This window comes from Saccostrea cucullata, unplaced genomic scaffold, assembly GCF_032062105.1.
Source record: "Saccostrea cucullata isolate Sc308-1 unplaced genomic scaffold, CSIRO_AGI_Scuc_v1 ctg6321, whole genome shotgun sequence".
Lineage (NCBI taxonomy): Eukaryota > Metazoa > Mollusca > Bivalvia > Ostreida > Ostreidae > Saccostrea > Saccostrea cuccullata.
The window spans coordinates 1-21,599 of NW_026928886.1; the positions used below are offsets into that span (position 1 = coordinate 1).

General features: G+C 32.9%; 2 protein-coding genes across 6 annotated transcripts; both read right to left on the reverse strand.

The window, feature by feature from the left end:
* Positions 1-634: 634 nt before the first annotated feature.
* On the reverse strand, positions 635-21,359 carry LOC134279030 (uncharacterized). 5 transcript variants are annotated; one of them, XM_062761366.1, is made up of 2 exons: positions 21,281-21,359; positions 635-974 (listed from the first exon to the last, which is right to left on the reverse strand). In XM_062761366.1, the coding sequence occupies exons 1-2, from the start codon at positions 21,355-21,357 to the stop codon at positions 656-658; spliced, it is 396 nt and encodes a 131-aa protein (XP_062617350.1). In that variant the 5' UTR covers positions 21,358-21,359; the 3' UTR covers positions 635-655. The 5 variants fall into 5 exon arrangements, 4 of the variants coding, with proteins under 4 accessions (XP_062617350.1, XP_062617349.1, XP_062617351.1 ...); XM_062761365.1 differs by lacking the exon at positions 635-974 and adding an exon at positions 8,432-8,884; XM_062761367.1 differs by lacking the exons at positions 635-974; positions 21,281-21,359 and adding exons at positions 8,454-8,884; positions 9,066-9,141.
* On the reverse strand, positions 12,597-15,457 carry LOC134279028 (embryonic protein UVS.2-like). Its single transcript, XM_062761364.1, has 4 exons — positions 15,365-15,457; positions 15,077-15,285; positions 14,102-14,279; positions 12,597-12,964 (listed from the first exon to the last, which is right to left on the reverse strand). The coding sequence occupies exons 1-4, from the start codon at positions 15,405-15,407 to the stop codon at positions 12,654-12,656; spliced, it is 741 nt and encodes a 246-aa protein (XP_062617348.1). The 5' UTR covers positions 15,408-15,457; the 3' UTR covers positions 12,597-12,653.
* Positions 21,360-21,599: the final 240 nt, after the last annotated feature.

The following is a 21,599-nucleotide window of genomic DNA, read 5'->3' on the forward strand; positions in this document are numbered from 1 at the left end:
CGAAGTTATTCTGGGTCCCCAGCAAAATTCTAAAAAATCTTTTTAAAAATGTTACGGCTATAACGAACTCTGATATAACGAATTTACGGATACAGCGAACTGATTTTGAGTCCCGTTGAGCTTGGATATAATGAAATTTACATCTTTTATAACGAACTTTCAAAGATCTCAAAATTTGATGAATTGAACTGACTTTATTTAATTTTAACATTTGTATATAAATATCAATGCATAATAAAACCTTAGATATCGAAGGAATGTTTTGTAATATTTGCTTCCCTAACATATTTGGTAGTAATACTTGAAGGAAAACATGTTTATTGCGAATTCTTTATATATGGTTATACGGATTCCTTATGCGGATATAACGAATTACGGATATAGCGAATTGATTTCTTTGCTATAACCGAGTTATACTGTGCTCTACGAACATACAAGACGGGATGTGAGATTTTATGCGTTATTCATTCTTTATTTCAGAGGAACAAAACATGAACATGAAAATTTCATTGTTTTTCTCATGGTACACATCATCTTCGGAAATCTTTGTAAGCACCTTTATTTTTGTTCTCTTTTTTCCTACAGCTTTACATATCATGAAAATGTTTTGTTCCTGACCTTGTTTTGATTTTTCTTTCTTTTCATGGGATGTTATTTAATCACAAGATTGATGTGGATTTGAATAGTTGTTGATGTCACGATCTCTTTTAGTAAAAGTTACGTTGTACATGCCTTCATTTGTCTGGTAATTATTGTTTTCTTGGAGAACATGAAGTCTATGGATCCATGAAATGTCATAGACATTATCAGGGCATTCAACGTTCACGCCTTCGACCTTTTCGACGAGGTTACTTGGCAAGACTGAATCTAGAGGTATCGATTCGTAAGCAATATCAGGTGCTTTCTCTGTCGAGGGGGTAGCTAAACCATCAGTACCAGTTAGTTCTTGACGAGGGATCCGCTCTTTTGATGTACTGTATTTAAAAGGGAAGATTGTTTCATCATAAGAATGCCTAAAATCGTATTAAGCTTTAAGCTGACATACATTGATAAAATATACAAAACGAAGTTTCGTTGATAATTAAATGTGAATATTTCATTTGTTAGATACTATACAAAAATCAACTTTATCAAAATGAATTTTTATTGGTTTAAAATGATACTTCGCAGATTCTGTTTTACTTTTTGATCTGACACTTTTTTCAGGTCAGGTCAAACACTTGTTTGCAATTTCTGTTGAATCATTCGCACAATTTTTCGTTATCGTAGGAATTCGGGTATCATTTATGGCCTATGAGAAGTTGATGATTTTGTGCGCGATATTTCCGATTTAATGTAAAAATATTTCTTGTGTTATGGGTTCAAATTCCACTGTGGGGCCTGGTGTAGAGATTGGTCTTGCAGATGAGACCATATCAACCAAGGTTCCGTATCGCAGTAGAAGCTTGCATGAATAAGGTTTCTCCCTGCTCAATGACACTGAGTTCCGAGTATCGGTGAAATTTTGTAGTGATGGCGTCTCATTATGAGTAAAAATTCTTTAAAGGGACGTTAACAACTAAGAAAGGATGATTGATTGATTGTATGTTGTATAACGTCCCTCTCGAGAATTTTTCACTCATATGGAGACGCCACCACTTGCCGGTGAAGGGCTTCAAATTTTGTCCTATGCTCGGCACTTAGGGCCTTTGAGCAATGTGGGATCTTTTTCGTGCCAGCATCTACTGCGACACGGGGCCTCGGTTTATACGGTCTCACCGAAGGACCGGTCTCCACTTCCCACAGTTGGATTTGAACCCGCGACGTAAGGATTGACTCCTTACTTCGCGACTCTAGAGCAGACGCTCTAACCACTGCGCTACGCGGGCGACACTAACAAAGAAAAACAATTTGGAATTATATTTCTCAGTCTTTTATAAGGTCTAATTAAGGTAGTTAGATCTACACATGAAATATTTAGTACTGATTAAGACATGCATTTTTTGTAAGTTTATGAAAAACAGATATTTTATAACATTTGAACATTGTTTTTTGTATTTATTTTTTGTTATAAACTTTAAAATCTTCAGTCACTATGGAGCTTGTACATTCTTGATCTATATAGTGAAGAAAGCTAGTCCATTTCGGAAATGTTACGAATAGTTTTAGAAATATCAACACATATATTTTATATATTAAGTATTTGGTGAACATTGTACCTTTCCAAGATAAATTAAAGCCTCTCGCGTTTCGTGTACTGTCGGATATGAAAGATATCATAATTTGCTTCCCTACTATATATAAAGTCTTTTCCTGTGTTATTTTCCCACATTCTTTAATTGACGTGATATGACAACGTGGATCAATCTCCTTGATCTGTAAAGAAACAATTATTCAATTTTAGTTAACAAACATCTACAAACACAGAAAGGAACGACAGCTGGTGACTACGTACATGTACAACGTACAAGTGGATAGATTGAACAAGTTACTCCATAAGTTTTATGAGCAAAACAGCAGGTGCAACCTATAGAACATCTGGATAGAAGATGGAACCCACCTCAACATATCAGCGACCAGAAAGTATGCTCATCAGATCAGGATGGCGCTCAAGTGTAATAATTACGGATGAGATACAAAATTGTGTGTCTTGTAGTGATATACCTGAATAAACTTGAATTTTTCATTTGAATTAATTATGTTTTAGTATTATTTATGTTTAATTAAATTTATGTATTTATTTCCTCATGTGGTATGAAATAAATAAATAAAGCATTGATATAATTTTATGGTGTTGCAATTTTAGCCATAATCTAATTAATGTACAAGAAACTTTGACGAATTTTACGCTTTGTATTGCATTGATTATGTATACGAGGGGTGATCAAAAAGTTCGCGAACTATCTCAATAGTTACAAAACCACAATATAGATCAGAATGAAATTTGGCATAGCTATGGTCATGCACATGTTCTATAAATAGCATTTGAAAAGTAATTATTTTCCCCATCATTGTAACTTCACAATGTAAAAATGACGTATATATGAAAGTAACTCGTGACGAAAAATGGTTGTCATAGTCTAACTCGTGGAACGAACGGCTGAAAAGTTTAGCGTATAACTTAGAAATTCCTTTGAAGTAATTTATAATAATTTGTACAAGGTGTATGAAGATAATTTACTTTCCAGACGTTTAATAATAAATTGGATTGATTGTTTTAGTGAAGGGTGGGAAATGGTTTAAAATGACTTGTTTTGCAGCCCAGCGAAGACAAGCTGGGGAAGAGATGTGTCTGTTGTTGGGTAATTTGTTATCAAGGATCGCGAAGTTACAGGTACATCTAGAAAAATAGTTGAATATCTTAACAATTATATAATTATAAAAACCTTAAAATATTGTTTACTTTAGACTTTAAATTTATTAGATATGAGAAAAAGAACGCCCCCAAGCTATATATTCATATTGGAAAACCACGTTCCTAAGACAGATGACTCGGGTTGTGATAGTAACCATGCTCTTTCTGGCAAAGCATATCCTTATCAAACCATCCTATTTTCGAGATTTTGTCACTTCTGACAAATGGACTGTTCTTGATATAAAAATTAACTTGCAAGATAAGAAATATAAGACTCGGAACAATATTTTAGCCTCTATGAACATACTGCTTCGAAGCATGTCACGTGACTGCCGGGACAACGTGATTCACGCATGGACAGAACGGTTGCAGATGTGCATTAAAATCAGAGAGGGCTACTTTAAAAATTATGAACACTGAAACGCAATTTTATTTGTTTTATGGAAGTTATTCAATTTGTTCGCGAACGTTTTGATCACCCCTCGTAAGTTCTTTGCCATCTGAAATAAAAATTAAATATAAACAGTACACATGTATGTGATTGTGTATTTTAATAGTAGTCTGTCACTATGAAACCACTGTTGACTCTAAATAAACACAGACAGGTTGAGTGGGTCTAGTGTTAATTGCAATCTAAACATTGGCATCCTCCATTTAATCGTTCTGTCTATATTGGTATTGTGATACCGGTGTTTAATCCAATAATCTTTCAAAGTGATAATCCAATTTAAGAAAAAATTATTTTAATGATGTTAAGATAACATCTTGATAGACAATAAGAAAAATGTAATCTTATGAATTGATTCTTAATATTATTTTATTGAAGATTTGAATTAATTTTCTGAATAAATAATAAATATAATAATCATAAATACATCAATTCACATTTTAAAACTTTTAAAAATGTTAAATTATGTTTACCATGTATTAATTTTTGGGATAATTTTCGTTTAATTCTCCATGTCAAATCAATGTACATTAAATATACTTCGCTCATGTTTACTAGTCGATCGATGCGATTTACATTGTTACATGTACGAGGGTTGTTCGAAAATGTCGTTGACTTCTGTCATATCTTTTTTATTTGACGTCATATGTAATCCAAATTTGATAAAAATATTTTAAAAATAAATCCAAGTGCTTTGTACTTATTTAAAAAAAACAAAAAACAAATATTACGATTTATTTAAAACTTATTCAGATTGTAAAAATGTAGAAGTTGGATTGCGGAGCAGGTCAACATAAAGTAAGTTGAAAACAATTTAAGACTACTTTTAAATTAGTAGCTACTTAAAAAAGTAGTCATAATGCATATTTGTTTTGATAAATAGAAAATATATGTCAGAAAGACAATACGATACAGATTCGGTTAAAGATGTTAAAGATGGATAACTTACCTCAAGATAGTCGTTGTCACAGGGACCCGAGTTGAAATTCTCAATATCCATGTCATGAATTACAAATGTTAAGATACGTCCATTGTATCCAGTGTTTATTATCCAAGTGAAGTTTGCAATGTTTGCATAGTGAGCAGGGTATCCTAGTGAGTTAAAATAACCCTTGTTTGTTTCCCTTAAGTTAAATATTTTTAAAGATGCCAATACACAATCTGAAAAATCTGTATAAAGGTGTAAAAAAAAAAGTAGCAATTTTTTTAATAACGCTGACAAAATTCTACAAAATACTTTCCTTACCAAAGGCTAGTCCAATTATAAAGCGGATCACTAAGACGTACATCCTTCTCGTTGAGTATGTATTTCAGATCATATATTTTGCAGCTATAGTGTATAACTATTTCGTGATATGGAAATTACATAGTCAGAATCAACTTCCCGTTTTACGTTATAATTCATTTTTTATTTTGAATTCGGAGTAATAAAGGCTAATTTCTCTAACTCTAAAAAAGCGACCCTGTATCTATTCCAATTAACTGAATAAGTCTCTGTCCAATTTTAAACATCATTATTAAGAGATTTTGTGCTTTCATTTCTTATAAAAATAGGTTCCTTTGAGACTCCAGGTATTTCAAATTAGACTTTGTTTAATTGTAATTTTTTTTTCAAACAGTAGAATGAATTTGAGCTTCTTCAGCTAATAGTTAAAATATGAACCCAGCAACAATCCAAAGAAAATTCATTGAAGGAATATTTGAAACAGTGCTTTAAACATATTAAATCATTGTTTGGGGTCTAAGCAAAATAATAAATACAGCGAAATTTTTGGCCATTCAAAAATGTTCAGGATTTTGGGAAACTGGCACAATTTTTGACGTTATATTACATAGACTGGAGAGGAAATTATGTCATTTTTATTGATATGAAATCACCAAGCGCCCAAGTTAAATTTTTACATATTTTCAACTAAAACTGTAGTTTCTATTTTGCAGAGACTAGTAGGGACTACAGTGAATTTTGATCTCTAAGTGAGCTTTTTTGATCAAAATTTGTCTGTCGTCGTTGTCATTTTTGTCGTTATTGTCTTCGTCGGTGTTGTTGTTGTAAACCGTTTTCATTTTCATCTTCTTTTCAAGAACCACTGGACCATTTTAAGAAAAACCTGCCACAAAGCATCCTTGGGTGAGAAGATTCTTTTTTTTTCAAATAAAGGGCCACGCCCTCTTTAAAGGGATGATAAATTTGAATTAGAGAAATATTAATGATATCTTTAAAAAAGCTTTTTCTCAAGAACCACTGGGCCAAAAAGAGGTAACCTATGTGAAAGCATCTTTACATAGTGTAAATTGCTGTTTGTTGAAGTCATGACCCCCAAGTATAGGATAGGGCCACAGTGGGGGATCAAAATTTAACGTAGGAATACATAGGAAAAAAATAAAAAAATCTACTTCTCAAGAACCACTTGTCCAGAAAAGATGAAAATCATGCGGAAACTTACTCTGGTAGTATAAATTCAAGTTTGTTCAAATCATGACCCCCGGTTTTAGGGTGGGGCTACAGTGAGGTATCAAAGTTTAACATAGAGGTACACGGGAAAAATCTTTAAGAATCTTCTGAAGAACAGCGAAGCCATGATTAGTCATAGTTATATGAAATCAACTTCTGGTAGTGTAGATTTAAGTTTGTTCAAATCAAGACCCACAAGGGTAGGATTGGACTACAATGGGGGATCAAGGATTAACATAGGAACACATACTCGTATGAAAAATCTTTAAAAGAAAAACTTCTTCTCAAGAACAGCATAACCATGATTGATCATAGTTATATGAAAGCATTCTCATGTAGTTTAGATTCAAGTTTGTTCAAATCAGGACCCCAGGGGGCTGGGTTGGCCACAATGGAGGCTTAAAGTTTAACATGGGAATACATAAGAAAAATCTTTAAAAAAATTTTTTCTCAACAACAGCAAAGTCATGGTTGGTCATATCTTTATTAAAGCATTCTCTGATAGTGTAGATTCAACTTTGTTCAAATCATGACCCCTGGGGCTAGGGCGGGACTATAACAGGTGATCAAAGTTTTAAATATATTTACATAGAAAATCTTTAAAATTCTTGAGAACAGCAAAGTTGTGATTGTTTATATTTAAATGGAATCATCCTAATGTATATTCAAGTTTGATCAAATCATGAGCCCGGGTGTAGAGTGAGGCTACAATAAATGATCAAGGTTTTACATTTATGTAGGAATACATAGGAAAAATCATTAAAATTCGTGAAGTGTATCAAAGATGACCGTGATCGATCATCAATGTAAGAGCATCAAAAAAGGTAATGTGGATTTAAATTTGTTCAAATTATGACCTACCAGGAGAATAGAAGAGTTGTTAAAGTGAATCATAGTTAAACAAAGGAATACGAAAGCTATATCAATAAAAAAAAATTCTCTTGTAAACAGCAAAGTAATTATGTATCGTATTGATTTAAATGCATCCATAGGAACTATAGATAAAAGTTTGTTCAAATACCCCCTCCCTGAACCAACTTTTATTTTAACATTTTCAATACTGAACTAATTTTTGCTTTAATCTAGCCAGTTGCTCAAGTGAGCGATGTAGTCCCGCGGCCTTTTGTTCTAAATATCGCAGAGTACATGTTGTAAGTGTGTTAAAATGATAGGGGAAATACAAATTAAAAAGAGTCATTTCGTCTCGATTTATTCGTGGAATACTCAAATTCATATCTTCATAGAGAAATATTTATGAGATAATGTACTTACACAGGAGATTAATTTTAATTTTTGTCTTCATTTTAGAAGTATTTAACATAACTATTTCTATTTATAAACGACACCTGATTGGCTACATGCATTAGTGGCTTCAAAAGATGAAATAAAAACCTCCTTATATGGTATAAAGTTATGAATATTTCTTCAACATAATTTAAATCAAGGAAGATAAACTTAATCAAATTGGAAGAATAGGAAATGTCGCCTACAACAAGATTGCCACTTTTCCTAAGGATTAAGAATAAGGTTAAAATTTGTGAAAGTGCAAGGATGAGTCAATAAAACCCACCAAAAAAATTTTCAAGTTTTAAAAACTTTTAACTGAAATAAGATTTTTAATTAATTTTTGTGTTAAATGCTATTAAAATATATCAGTTGTAATATTTTAGAGAAAATATTGAATTCAAATCTGTGTCCAAGTACCTTTAATGCGAGTTATTTAATCAACACTACACAATCATGGTAGTATGGTAGGTTTTTTAAACATCGTCTTTCTTGTCTGAGAGTGTAAAAATCTTTATTACTACGACATTTCAGAATATCTTTAAATACTATTCAAAATTTTATGAATTTATTTTACATTTAACAATATGGTGGAATAGCACCCTATGATTTGCTCCATTAAATATATGTGGCCTTGAAAATGATACACTGAGTCTATAATCATGTGGCATAATGCAAAACGTGGCGTAGATCAAAAGTGGATTCTGAAAACCTGAACTCTGGAAAAGAACTTTTGTAAAAAAAAAAAATCTCAGTATCATCAATACGTACGTATGCAATGATTTTTAAATGCAGCTATACTCTAGGAACATGCACGACTGTATGTGACATGCAATCCTTTATTCATTCTTAATTTCAAATGAACAAAACATGAACAAGAAAATTTCCCGCCATTGTGTTTTTCTCGCCGGGTACAAGTCATCTTCGGAAATCTTTGATAAACTCTTTGATATCTGGTTCTCTTGTTTTTCTGTAGCTTTACTTATCATTAAAATGTTTAGTTCGTGATTTTTTACTAATTTTTTCATTCCTTTCATGGGATGTTGTTTATTCACAAGATTGGTATGGATTTGAGTCGTTGTTAATGTCATGATCTCTTTTTGCAAACGTTACGTTGTAGATGCCTTCATTTGTCTGATAAATGTTGTTTTGCTGGAAAACGTGGGGTCTACGGATCAGTGTGCTATCATAGATATTATCGGGACTTTCTACGTACACAGCTTCGTCATTTTTGTTGACGTTACTTGGCATGGTATACTCAAGAGGCGCCAAATCGAAAGCAATACCAGCTCCTTTCTCTGTCGAGGGAGTAACTAAATCACCAATACCAGCCGGTTCTTTATGAAGAATATGCTCTTTTGGTGCTCTGTATTGAAAAGGAAAGTTTTCTAAAATAATGAATACCTTAAATCTTATTTAGATGAAATAAATTTATAAAGCATACAGTACGAAGGTTAATTGATACGATGAAATACAAGCGTTTCATTTGTTAGAAACTATACAAAATCAACGTTATCAAATAAAATTTTTAAAGTAAAAGTATTTACCTTGAACGATATCGCATCACAATAAGCATTCCACTGATAATAACACAAGATGCAAAAATGCATATTCCAATAATCACGAAGCCTAAAAAATTACAAAAGCGACGTATTTACGGTAAATGTAACCAGGTTTTGAAGCTTATGCACTGCATTTCTAATTTTTTATCCTCTCCAATAATCAAACACATAAGACGATATAACATACACTAGAAAAAAAATTGCTTACATACCTTATGCATCACCATAAAAATTAATTATTACCTTTACAAGACTTGTTTCTGATAAATTCTATGTATAACTGTGTTAATTTTCTATGTAGTACGGCATTTAGATGCCAAAAACTGATTGACGAATGTAATGTTAAATGCAGTATAACACAAAATATATGAAATCGCGCTCGCATTATATGGAGAACTCAAGCATATAAACATGATAAATATCAAAATCTAGTTATAAGGAAATATAGTAGAAAAAACCATTTTCATGGAATTCAATTTAAAAGCATGTCATAAATTATCCCGATACAAATATTCAATCTAATATCATTTTAGATAGGAGATTAATAATGTAAATAACTGTTTTCCGAGAGACTCTAGAATATATGGAAATATTTCTTTTGTCTTATATAGAAAAAAAGAACTCCTTTATTAATCATGTTGATATCTCATTTTCATTGTAAATGACAGTTTGAATTATTTTTTGTAGAGTTTACCTGAAAATTGAAAACCAGTACACGTTTTTGCAAAGGTATAATAGATTTTGAATAGGTGATATTACCTATTCAAATTATTTATGAAATAACAACGGCTCCCAAGAATATAGGTCGCTAAATCTCATTTACTTTCACTTTCGTTTTATAACTCGTTTTTTTTAAATTACAAGAGTTAAGTATAAAATAAAATTAAAATTCAAAGGTAGGAAATTGACCTCTTATTGTTCTGTGAAAACCAGTTCTGTGAACAATAAGTCTATTATTAATTTTTTGGCTTGTCAAGAAATTTTGGTAGTAGATAGTGCCCCAACTCAATTGTTCGGCTGTGCCTCCCCAAACTGACTTTGCTTCTTATAGGCCTGTAAAATCAAAATTTTGTGAACTCTTCGGTAGTAATAATGACCTTTTCGGCAAATAAAATATATCATGAAGTCAATTGCTGCCTGATTTTTTTCATACAAATTGCTGTTCTAGAGTCCCTGAGTAGATGCTGGCACAAAAAAGATCCCTCATTCTCAATTGCCATAAGTACTGAATATAGTTAAAAAATTACAGCTCTCCACCGGCAAATGGTGACCTCTACAAATGAGTGAAAAATTCTCGAGAAGTACATCAAACAACAAACAAAAAATAAATCAATTTGTGCAGAGTGTTAGGCCATTACATATTTCACACTGATTTATCTAGGGATTTCCTGTTTGCAAAATCATGATAAGGAAAACTCAGCGGCTGTGACAGGTCAACATGGGAAGTTTGTTTTACTTTCCGTCGGTTGCTACCTCTGATGTTTTAGAGGTTCGTAATGGTCTACCCCCATGTTTTATTGTTTTAAGGTATATCTTCATAGATATTTAATACTTAGATTTTTAGTGGGATTATTTCTTGATAAAAGATTTTTCGAAGATTGATCTTTTTTTTATGTCTACTATCAACTTTCACTTGTATCTTTTGAATCATCGAGTTTTTTCTATTTCTAAGCACGTTGATGCATATTTCACATTTCTAGGGCCTACAAATTTGACCTTTATCATCATCTTTAATTCAAATTGAATAAATGAGATTTGCATCTTTGAAACCAAATATGTCAGGACTTTGATAAAACGGTGCTTTCGCATTTTAAATAATATCTGTAAATGTCATGAATGCTGTCATTGCTAAGATATAGTTGGCACTTATCCATTTATTATTTTCATGACTTGATATATTTTTCTGACTGTGGACCCTTTTCTAATAACTAGGTGACCCGAGTAAACTCATGTGACCTATTGCTATCCGTTTTCGTCCGTCGTGTGTTAACATTTGAATATGTTCAGCTTCTTCTATGCAACCTCTCAATCAACTTCAACCAATTTTGGCACAAAGCATCTATGTGTGAAAGGAACAAAATTTGTGACTTTCATGGTCCCCCCCCCCCTGAGGCCAAAATCACTAAAATTAAAGCAATTTTTAAAACTTTTCTTCTTTACTCCTTGACGTCAATACCAGTAATCTAACTGTTGGCATGATTGTAATCAGCATTGATTCCTCAACCAAAATTGTGACATTCACGACCCCAGGGTCAGGGGTTCTCGTGCTAGGGCGGAGCTATATAGATTATATAGTGAACATGCATTATTTCTTTGAAAATTTTTTCTCTGCTCCTGGGCATTACATAAACTAACCAAGAAAAAGGCTGCCTCTTCCAAAAATTCTTGAATTTCATGGCCCCAGGGGCAGGGGTTCTGGTGTTAGGGCGGGGCTATATAGATTATATAATGAAAATGCATCAATTCTTTGAAAATCTTCTTCTATGCTCCTGGGTATTAAATAAATTAACCAAGAACATGTTTATTTTGACTAAGGCTGCTTTTTCCAAAATTGTGAATTTTATGGCTTCTGGGTCAGGGGTTATGGTGTTAGGGCGGGGCTCTATTAAAAATATAGTGGAAATACATTTATTCTTTTAAAAATCGTTTTCTCTGCTCCTGGGCATTAAATAAACAAAGTACACTGTTATGTTGAATAGGGCTATCTTTTCCACAATTTTGAATTTTATGGCCCCTGAGTCAGGGGTTCTGGTGTTAGGGTGGGGCATTATTGATTATATTGTGAAAATGCATAAATTCTTTAAAAATCTTCTCCTCTGCTCCTGCCCTGGGTATTAAACCAATGAACTGTGTACATAGTTAAGATCAGGAATGCTGCTTCTTTCCAATTTGTGAATTTCAGAGTCCCTAGGTCAGGGCGGTACTCTAATGATTATATAGTGAAAATGTATGAATATTTTGAAAATCCTTTCCTTTGCTCCTGGAAATTATGCCAATGATGTAAGTACATTTTTATGATGAAGAAAAAGGTTCCTCTTTCAAAATAATTAATTTCAAAGCCCCTGCGTCAGGGGTATCGGAGGAGGGGTGTACTTAGACTGAAAAAAAAATCAATGCCTTGAAATCTGCTCTTTGATATTAATCAGCCATTTATGATAAAATAAAACTAATAATAAAATTTCCAAAATTTTGTAAAAGGTTGGTGGTTTTTGCGGGATGGGGTGTACAATTGGTGGTTATAAAGTGGAAATTCTCTTTGTTTCTTTGGGTATTCAGTCACTAAAGTAAGCATGCTTAGTGTACATTAATTATGATAAACAATGCTGCTTCCTTCAAATTTGTGAATTTCATAGCTTTAATTGGTTTAAAGAACACATACCAAATTCAATTGCTGGAAAGTTGTTACATAATACTCAGGTGACCTATACGGCCCTTGGGCCTCTTGTTCTTTTCAAAATTAAAAAAAAATCGAAATGTAATGCAATGTTTTTGTAGAACTAATTTGTTCGACTAGTATTCTTTAACCATTAACTATTTGGTGTTGTTTGCTTCTCAGGTTTTTATTTCTCTAGACTAGTTCAGAATTTTTAAATTCATACCTGTCAACATATGGGTTTCTGACTTAGACATTGTTGCCAAGTGTGTTGTTAAAAGAGTTGTCATTGGTTTTACTTGGGTATATGTTGTCTTCCTTTGTACTATCGGAGATGTCGACGATGGACTTGACGCAATTGTTGTTCTTAATGATGGAGTGATTGTTGACGAAGTGATTGTCAGTTTTGTTGACGGAGCAGTTGTTGTATATCTTCCAGGAGTGTTTGTTAAATTTGTTGTCTTACTGGAAGGATATATTCTACTTGTAGTCTTCGGCTTTATGTGTGGTGCTGGTGAATGAAGTTAAATTAAATACTGTTAGACAAATTTGGTGACACTACTAGTACAATGATGATGATTAAACTATATTTCTTCTGTACATTTGTTGAACTAGGGTTATTCCAGAAGTGATTTTTTAGGATGTGATATGTTATTGTTTAACTGTTTCCATTTTCTGGTGAAAAATTCGCACAATTTTTCGTATCGTATGAATTCGGGAATCGTGTATTATCTGTTTATGGTTGATGATCTGGTACGCAATATTTCTGATTTTTTTAGCGTATTTTGCGACAGTTTGTAGTTTGTAATGAGGTATCGATAGTACGAACGCGGAGTTGTTGCAGTTTTTCAGTAGACAATACTACCTTAGTTCTTTTGATTAATACTTTAATAATATTATGTGGCGTTGGGAAATATATTTACTGCAGGCTGATAAAACTAACATGTTTTGATCGGATGGTTGCTATTTATAGTCTGTAAGAGGTAGTGTGTAGTAATACTAGTTAGACAGGTTATGTAGAGAGTAACTGACATTCTCTGTGTGTGTGCTTTTTTTTTGGTCATTTGAGCTCAAGTTTTTGCGCTTCTTACACGCTTTACAACCAACCATTATTTGCATATTATTTAGTTGAGCGGGTATTGATATGTTCATTATTAAATGAATTGAATATGCATTTTAAATGTAATTTTTTCGTTGTTGGTATACTTAACCGAATTCTATTTCAAGAAATGGAAGCAAATTTTGGTGTGTTCTATTTACTTGATTTGTGGATAATTGCGCACGTCTATGAGCATTTACCAATACACTGTGTTGTTATTATTTTGAATATTCAATTATTATCAGATGTTGTTAGTTTTGTTTTCAAGATTACTATCTTTGATTAGTTTGAAATTATATTTCCCATTGTTGCTATTAGGTCAAAGGTAGTTAGACTTGTACATGGAATATTTAGTACTTGATAAAACTCCATTTATAGTATTTTGTAAGTTTTTGAATACAATATGTTTGTTTGTTTGTTTTGTGGGTAAGTTGATATTTTGGATGTATTTTTTTTTATATTCTTTACTTTTTAGTGATGGCAGTCCGTTTACGGCACAGGTACATTATTACTGGTTTTAGAAAAATCAACAAAGCTATATTAACATACATTTTTTGGAAACAATGTTACATGTACCCGTCCAAGACAAGTTAAAGCCTTTTGCGCTTCGGGTGCTGTCGGATATAAAAGATATCTCGATTTCCTTTCCTTTTGTGTGAACAGTCCTCTCCGTTATTTTCCCACATTCTTTAAATGCGGTATAGCAACATGGCTCAATTTCCTTGATCTGCAAAAAATAATGATGGATTCTAGATAACACACATCTGCAAACGCAGAAAGGAAGAAATGAGAAAAACTCATGTTTTGTACATAGTTTACAGAATAATCATTATTTTATATCATTGCCCTTGGAACCCATCACATATTCGATATTGTTATACACAGTAAAGGATAGTCTCAATACTCAATTGATATTACTTACACCGAAAAATATATAATTATATTCATTTTATTATAATTATTGGCTGATAAAGGGAAATTTCCCACAATATTTCTGATTTATTTTGACGTAACGATACCATATACTCAAAATAAAAATCCATAACTTTACAATAAAATAAGTTAACACAATCATGGGAACATGAAGATCAAAGTGCAAATGTTGCAGTGTTGCTGAAAATGCTAATGAATGAAATCAGAATTTTATTTAAAAGCATTAATAATATATAACATTCCTTGGGAGATAATATGACTAATGTTGTCCTCAACCCCAATTAATATTTGTAAACTATTACCAAATTCGGATACTTCGATACATATTCGGTTAAATATGAATTAATATTATACTTTCATGTAAATTAGTTGAATCTGATTGGTCGAGAAACATTTGTTAAAAAGCACTATTACCCGCTGAATAATGAAGCCACGCCCTCCAGCGTAGCAACAGTCAACATTGCTTGACGACGGGTGATATTCCAAAAAATAGCGACTGCGCAAAATTTATGCCTCGGTTGGCAATGTTTTTCTTGGGGTGAAAATTTTTAATGTTACACTCAACTACATGCAATATTTATGTAATATTACCTCAAGATAGTCGTCACAAAAACCCGAGTTGAATATCTCGATATCCATGTCATCAATAACAAAAGTAAATATAGATTCATTGCGTCCAGCTCTAATAATCCAAGTGAAGTTTGCATTGTTTGGATAGTGATCAGGATATCCAGGTGAGGTTATCTGACATTTGTTTGTGTCCCTTATTTCAGAGAATTTTACAGATGCCATTACACAATCTAAAAAAATGTACAAATCATGTAATATAATTTCTTTTACAAATAATAATAATAAATTTCTGTAAAATGTTTTCCTTACCATCGGGTATTGAAATTATCAATAGGATCACTAAAAAGCACATCCTTCCTCTTAAATATGTTTCAGATATAGTTTGCAGTTATAGTGTATAATTCTGCACGGAAATTACACATTGAGAATCAACTTCCTGTTCTTTTTATATTTTTTTTTCTAATTCTAAAATCGGCGCAATAATTTTGTGGAAGTAATTCTATGCATATATACATACTTATATGATTTAATCAATTTAATGGCATTGGTAAATTCTGATTTTATTATGCCATATTATGAAACGAAAAGGATTTTAAAATCCCCCTCTGCTCTTGCCTTTAAAGGCGATTGTAAAGACAAAGAATTATAACCATATTCAACAAAACTCCCATGGGCCACATCGCTCACCTGATCCTGTGGCTAGCATAAAAGCAGAAATTAGTTTATTATTGAAAAGTTGAAACCCTAAAGTAATCCAAACCATTCCTTAAAGGGGAGAGGGTATGTTTTGCACAAACTTGAATCTACACTACATGAGAATGCTTCCATGTAAATATGACCAATCATTGCTTTGCTATTCTTGAGAAGATTTTTAAAAGAATTTTCTTATATATTTCTATGTAAAACTTTGGTCGGCCATTGTGGCCCCACCCAACCCATGGGACCATGATTTGAACCAACTTGAATCTACACTACCTAAGGATGCTTCCATATAAATATGATCAATCATGGCTTTGCTATTCTTGAGAAGAAGATTTTTAAAGAATTTTCCTATAATTTTATGTAAAACTTTGATACACTGTAGGCTATTGTGGCCCCGCCCGACCCACGGGGGTCATGATTTGAACAAACTTGAATCTACTCTATCTAAGAATGTTTCCCCATAAATGTCATCTTTCCTGGCACAGTGGTTCTTGAGAAGAAGATTTTTAAAACATGCCACCAAATTTTCACTATTTCTGAATTATCTCTCCTTGAATGAGGGTGCGGCCCTTCATTTGAAGAAACTGAACTCCCTTACCCAAGAATGCTTTGTGGCAAATTTGGTTGAAATCGGCCTAGTAGTTCTTGAGAAGAAGTCGAAAATGTGAAAAGCTTTACAGACGGACAGACAGACAGACCGACTACAGACAAAATGTGATCATAGAAGCTCACTTGAGCTTTCAGCTCAGGTTAGCTAAAATTGAAACAATACAGATAATGCACAGAGCATTGCCTAACAATTTGCATGAATGGCCTCATGTAATATTTGACCTTACATCAGATTCTATTTGTGAATGATGTCATTATTTCGACCATTCGACAATAGATTTTGAGAAATTTGACTACATCTAGATTAATGTCGATGCTAGCTGTCTAAGAAGTCAAATTTCTGTATTCGTCGATATAAATTGCATCGTACATTTTTAATCAAAGAGGTCTCGAAGGGAAGAAAAACAGTAGCAGAAGAACAGATAGGTATTCATAGAATGCATACCTATATAGAGATATTACGCTTCTATTAATCCATAACTCTGGTAATGCAGCTGATAATATTTGGCTTGCTTTGTTTGCAGTTCATTGTATTTAGAGATATAATTAAAATGCTAGATGTCCATCATGAACATCCAAATTTTTTAAAAATGTATAATACATTTTTAAAATGCATGAATGATAATTTGATTTCACATTTCGGTATAATGCCTGGACTAAGGGATACGAATTTAACAACATCAGTAAATGGTATAATATGTGAATACAAAACGACCGTTGATAAATTTTCCAAAGGTGTCACATATTTTCCTTAAATAGGCAATAAAATTGAATCAACACATTAAAAAAAATACTTTGTAACTTTAAGTCATAATCCTTATGTTGAAGTAAATTTAAAGATATGCAGACCAGAATTGATTTTTTTATTATATAGTCAATAAATAGTCCCTATATAACCGGTCAGCAGTGGATGCTCACTCCTCCATGGTACCTGATCCAACCTCTGATGTATTTGAAGTCTGTGTTGGCTCTGCTTCTATTTTGTATCGTTTTATGGATTTTTGATCTCGAATACTGTTCATTATCTCCATATGTTTCATACATACGAAAACAGTTCATGACACTAAACATTCGACAAATTTGAGACCGTATTCACCCGAGGATCAGTGCGCGCGCAGATCCATTGGTACGTCACAAATCATATCACAAACAACGCTGTAAACAATGGTCGTAACGGCCGTAGCCAGCGGTAAAAGAAAATGTTACACGGATATATCGCAGAATTATTTTCTAAACATTTCAATGACTTACACTTAGCAAGACTTGGAAAGGAAGACATAGAAGTTAAAACTTATAATCTGAACATTTTATTCTTTTTTTCAACGATGGAAGTTCTTAAATTAAAAGGGTGTCATCATGCAGTCTTCGATGCATTATTTGTTTAAATCCGAACTATACAATAAAACAATTATAAACTCTTACGGTGGTGAATATAGTTTGCTATTCATCAGAGAAATTTCAATATTGACCTCTGCCTCGGTCAATATTGATAAATTCTGGTGGATAACAAACCATTTTCACCACCGAAAGAGTCCATCATTGTATATTATTATACCTCATTATAATAATATAACGTGGTTGGGCCGTAAAATTTCATATTTCCCGGCCGTCGGCATGCTTTTCATCATATTCCACCTCTTCGGATACTTAGTGCATTTTCCCGCAAAAATTATCGTTCGTTTGAAGAAAACTCCCGAGAGTATAGTAGACGTCACAATGATCTGGTTTACGTCATAAAATTGATGATAATGTGTTGACCAAAGTTTTAGTAACGTTTTGTTAAAAATGAAAAAGAATTTGAGAGCGGTGCCGAATCTGAAAGTTTATGTTTATTTCAAAGGTTTTGCTTGTTTCGGTATAATAAACAATTCATTGCATGGATGTTCGAGAAACATGAAGACTTATTCAGCCAAGAAATACCATATTCCCCTCGGGCGAAGCCCTCGGGGAATATGATTTTTCTTGGCTGAATAAGTCTTCATATTTCCCTCACTATCATGCAATAAATGTATAATATTACCTGAGAAAAGTGTTGTTATCTGCATAATTAGAAATTATTTCAATAATAATAATTTACAGGCGTTTGAAAATTTGAATTAAATCTGAGACTGTTTTATTATCTTATTATTAACTTGTTACTAACTTGTAAGAGTTGTTCGTTTTATTCATATCTAATCTAACATATCACATGTCATTTAATCTCATATTATTCATCTGACTGCTTTGTCCAGTAAGGAAAATCCTGATATACAGATAATTAAACAAGAGGCCCAGGGGCCACAGCGCTCACCTGAGCACATCAGCTAGGAAAAAACACATATCAGATCAGAACTGAAGTTAACTTAAGTTGGGGGGGGGCTTGAATTTTAACCACCAAGGGGATCATAATTTGAACAAACTAGAATCTACATTACCTGAGGATGATTCCTTACAAATATAACTAATCCTGGCTTTGAAGTACTTGAAAAGAAGATTTAAAAAGGTTTCCCTATGTATTTCTATGTAAAACTTTGGTCGGCCATTTTGGCCACACCCTTACCCCGGGGGTCATGACTTGAACAAACTTGAATCTACACTATCTGAGGATAATTTCACTTGGGTTTCATCTTTCCTGTTTCAATGGTTCTTGAGAAGAAGATTTTTTAAGATTTTTTCCTATATATTCCTATGTAAAACTTTGATCGGCCATTTTGGCCCCGCCCTACCCCCGGGGGTCATGACTTGAACAAACTAGAATCTACACTACCTGAGGATGATTCCACATGAGTTTCATCTTTCCTGTCCCAGTGGTTCTTGAGAAGAAGATTTTTAAAGATTTTTCCTATATATTCCTATGTAAAACTTTGATCGGCCATTTTGGCCCCGCCCTACCCCCGGGGGTCATGACTTGAACAAACTAGAATCTACACTACCTGAGGATGATTCCACATGAGTTTCATCTTTCCTGTCCCAGTGGTTCTTGAGAAGAAGATTTGTGAAGATTTTTCCTATATATTCCTATGTTAAACTTTGATCGGCCATTTTGGCCCCGCCCTACCCCCGGGGTCATGACTTGAACAAATTAGAATCTACACTAACTGAGGATGATTCCACATGAGTTTCATCTTTCCTGGCCCAGTGGTTCTTGAGAAGAAGATTTTTTAAAAATGCCAATAATTTTTCTCTAATTCATGATTATCTCCCCTTGGAAAAGGGCGTGGCCCTTCTTTTGAACAAACTTGAATCCCCTTCACTCAGGGATACTTTGTCGCAAGTTTGGTTGAAATTGGCCCCGTGGTTCTTGAGGAGAAGATGAAAATGTGAAAAGTTTACGCCGACGCCGACGACGACGACAACGACGACGACGACGACGACAGACAACGGACAAATTTTGATCAGAAAACCTCACTTGAGCCTTCGGCTCAGGTGAGCTAAAAAGCAAAAGCATTTCTTAAACTAAAATACTTTAAGCAAAAGAAGAGTTTATGCCAATTCAAAAGAATCATTTTATTTCAATTTAAAGAAAAGAAAATTCCACAAATATTATGTAACCAAAACAAAAATTATATTTTTTTCAAGATTGTAATTGTTTATGGGAAAAGATATGATACTGTTAAAATCATCTGCATTGTGAATTAATGAAAGACAGACGCGTCACCTGTTGGTACCATAATCAACAAATAATAATTTTCCACTTTTCCACAATTGCTTTGATCATCTGACCACTCACCATTAGAAGAAAAAATCTTCTGGTTTTCTAAATATATCAGTGTAAGTATATTAATTAAAGTGACAGATGGGAAATACAAATGAAAAGGAACCATTTTATCTTGTTTGATTCGTAAAATACTTAAAATCATATCACATAGTTAAACGATTATGAATTATGCTTCCTGTCAGCTCGTCTCTACTCGCCTCCGGCTCGTGCACCATGTGTCAAACCCTGCCTACTATTTAGGCATAGTACATGCATAATGCAGCACTATTATATAAATAGTGTACATACACAGGAAATTAATTTTAATTTCTATCTTCATTTTCAAAGAATTAAAATTATAATAATTTCTATTTATAAAACGGAACCTGATTGGCTATCAGTGGCTGAAATTCAAACGATAATAAACATTTTCCTTATATTTTAGAAAGTTTTCTTGATCATAATTTGAGGAATATGACTTTAACCGCATTGGAAGAATAGGAAATGTCTTATTGAGGACAACTCTTCCTTGAATGCTTTTTAGAACAGGTAGACACTTGCATTTTTAAGGTTCATAGTCCTATGCATTTTCCTCTTCTTCGCAAAACTGAAAAAAATATGTAGTGTCTACATGTATATCCCGAATACAAAAGTCGATTCCGTATTATATATCTTTTTTGTACGCTCAAGGATTAAGGTATTCATAAAAAAAATAATAAAATAGAATATGAAACGTGATTTGTATTACTTTTCTTTCTTTTCATGTGAAGGTGTTTAATCATTGAGATTGGTATGGATTTGAATCATAGTTTATGTCATGATCTCTTTTAGGTTACGTTGTAGATGCCTTCATTTGTCTGGTAAATGTTGTTTTGCTGGAAAACGTGAGGTCTACGGATCAGTGTGCTATCATAGACATTATCAGGATGTTCTACGTAAACAACTTCCTCATTCTTGTTGACGTTACTTGGCAAATCAAACTCCAGGGGTATCGATTCGTAAGCCATATCAGTTCCTTTCTTTGTCGAGGGGGTATATAAACCATCAGTATCGGTCGGTTCCTTTAAAGGAATACGCTGTTTTGATGCACTGTATCTAAGAGGAAAGATTTTTTCAACACTGAGAATGTATAAAATGAAGTTTCTTGGATAATTAAATGTGAATTATTCATTTGTTAGACACTATTCAAATCTCAACTTTATCAAATTGAAATTTTATTGTTTTTTAAATAATTTTACCTTGAACGATATCGCTTTACAATTAGTACTCCAATAACAATCAGAAAAGCTTCAAAAATGCATATTCCAATAATCATGTAGCCTGAAAAATTATAAAACAGTTATATTTACGTTAAATTTATTCAAGATTTGAAGCTTATGCTATGTATTTTTTACATCTTATCATCTGAAATAATCGTATACATGAACAGATATAATATACACGCGACAAAATTGCGTGCATACCACGTGAACTACAAATAAAAATTAATTTTACGTGAAATATTTATGATAAGTTCAATGTATAAATTTGTAAGATTGTAAGTACATGTAATGAGGC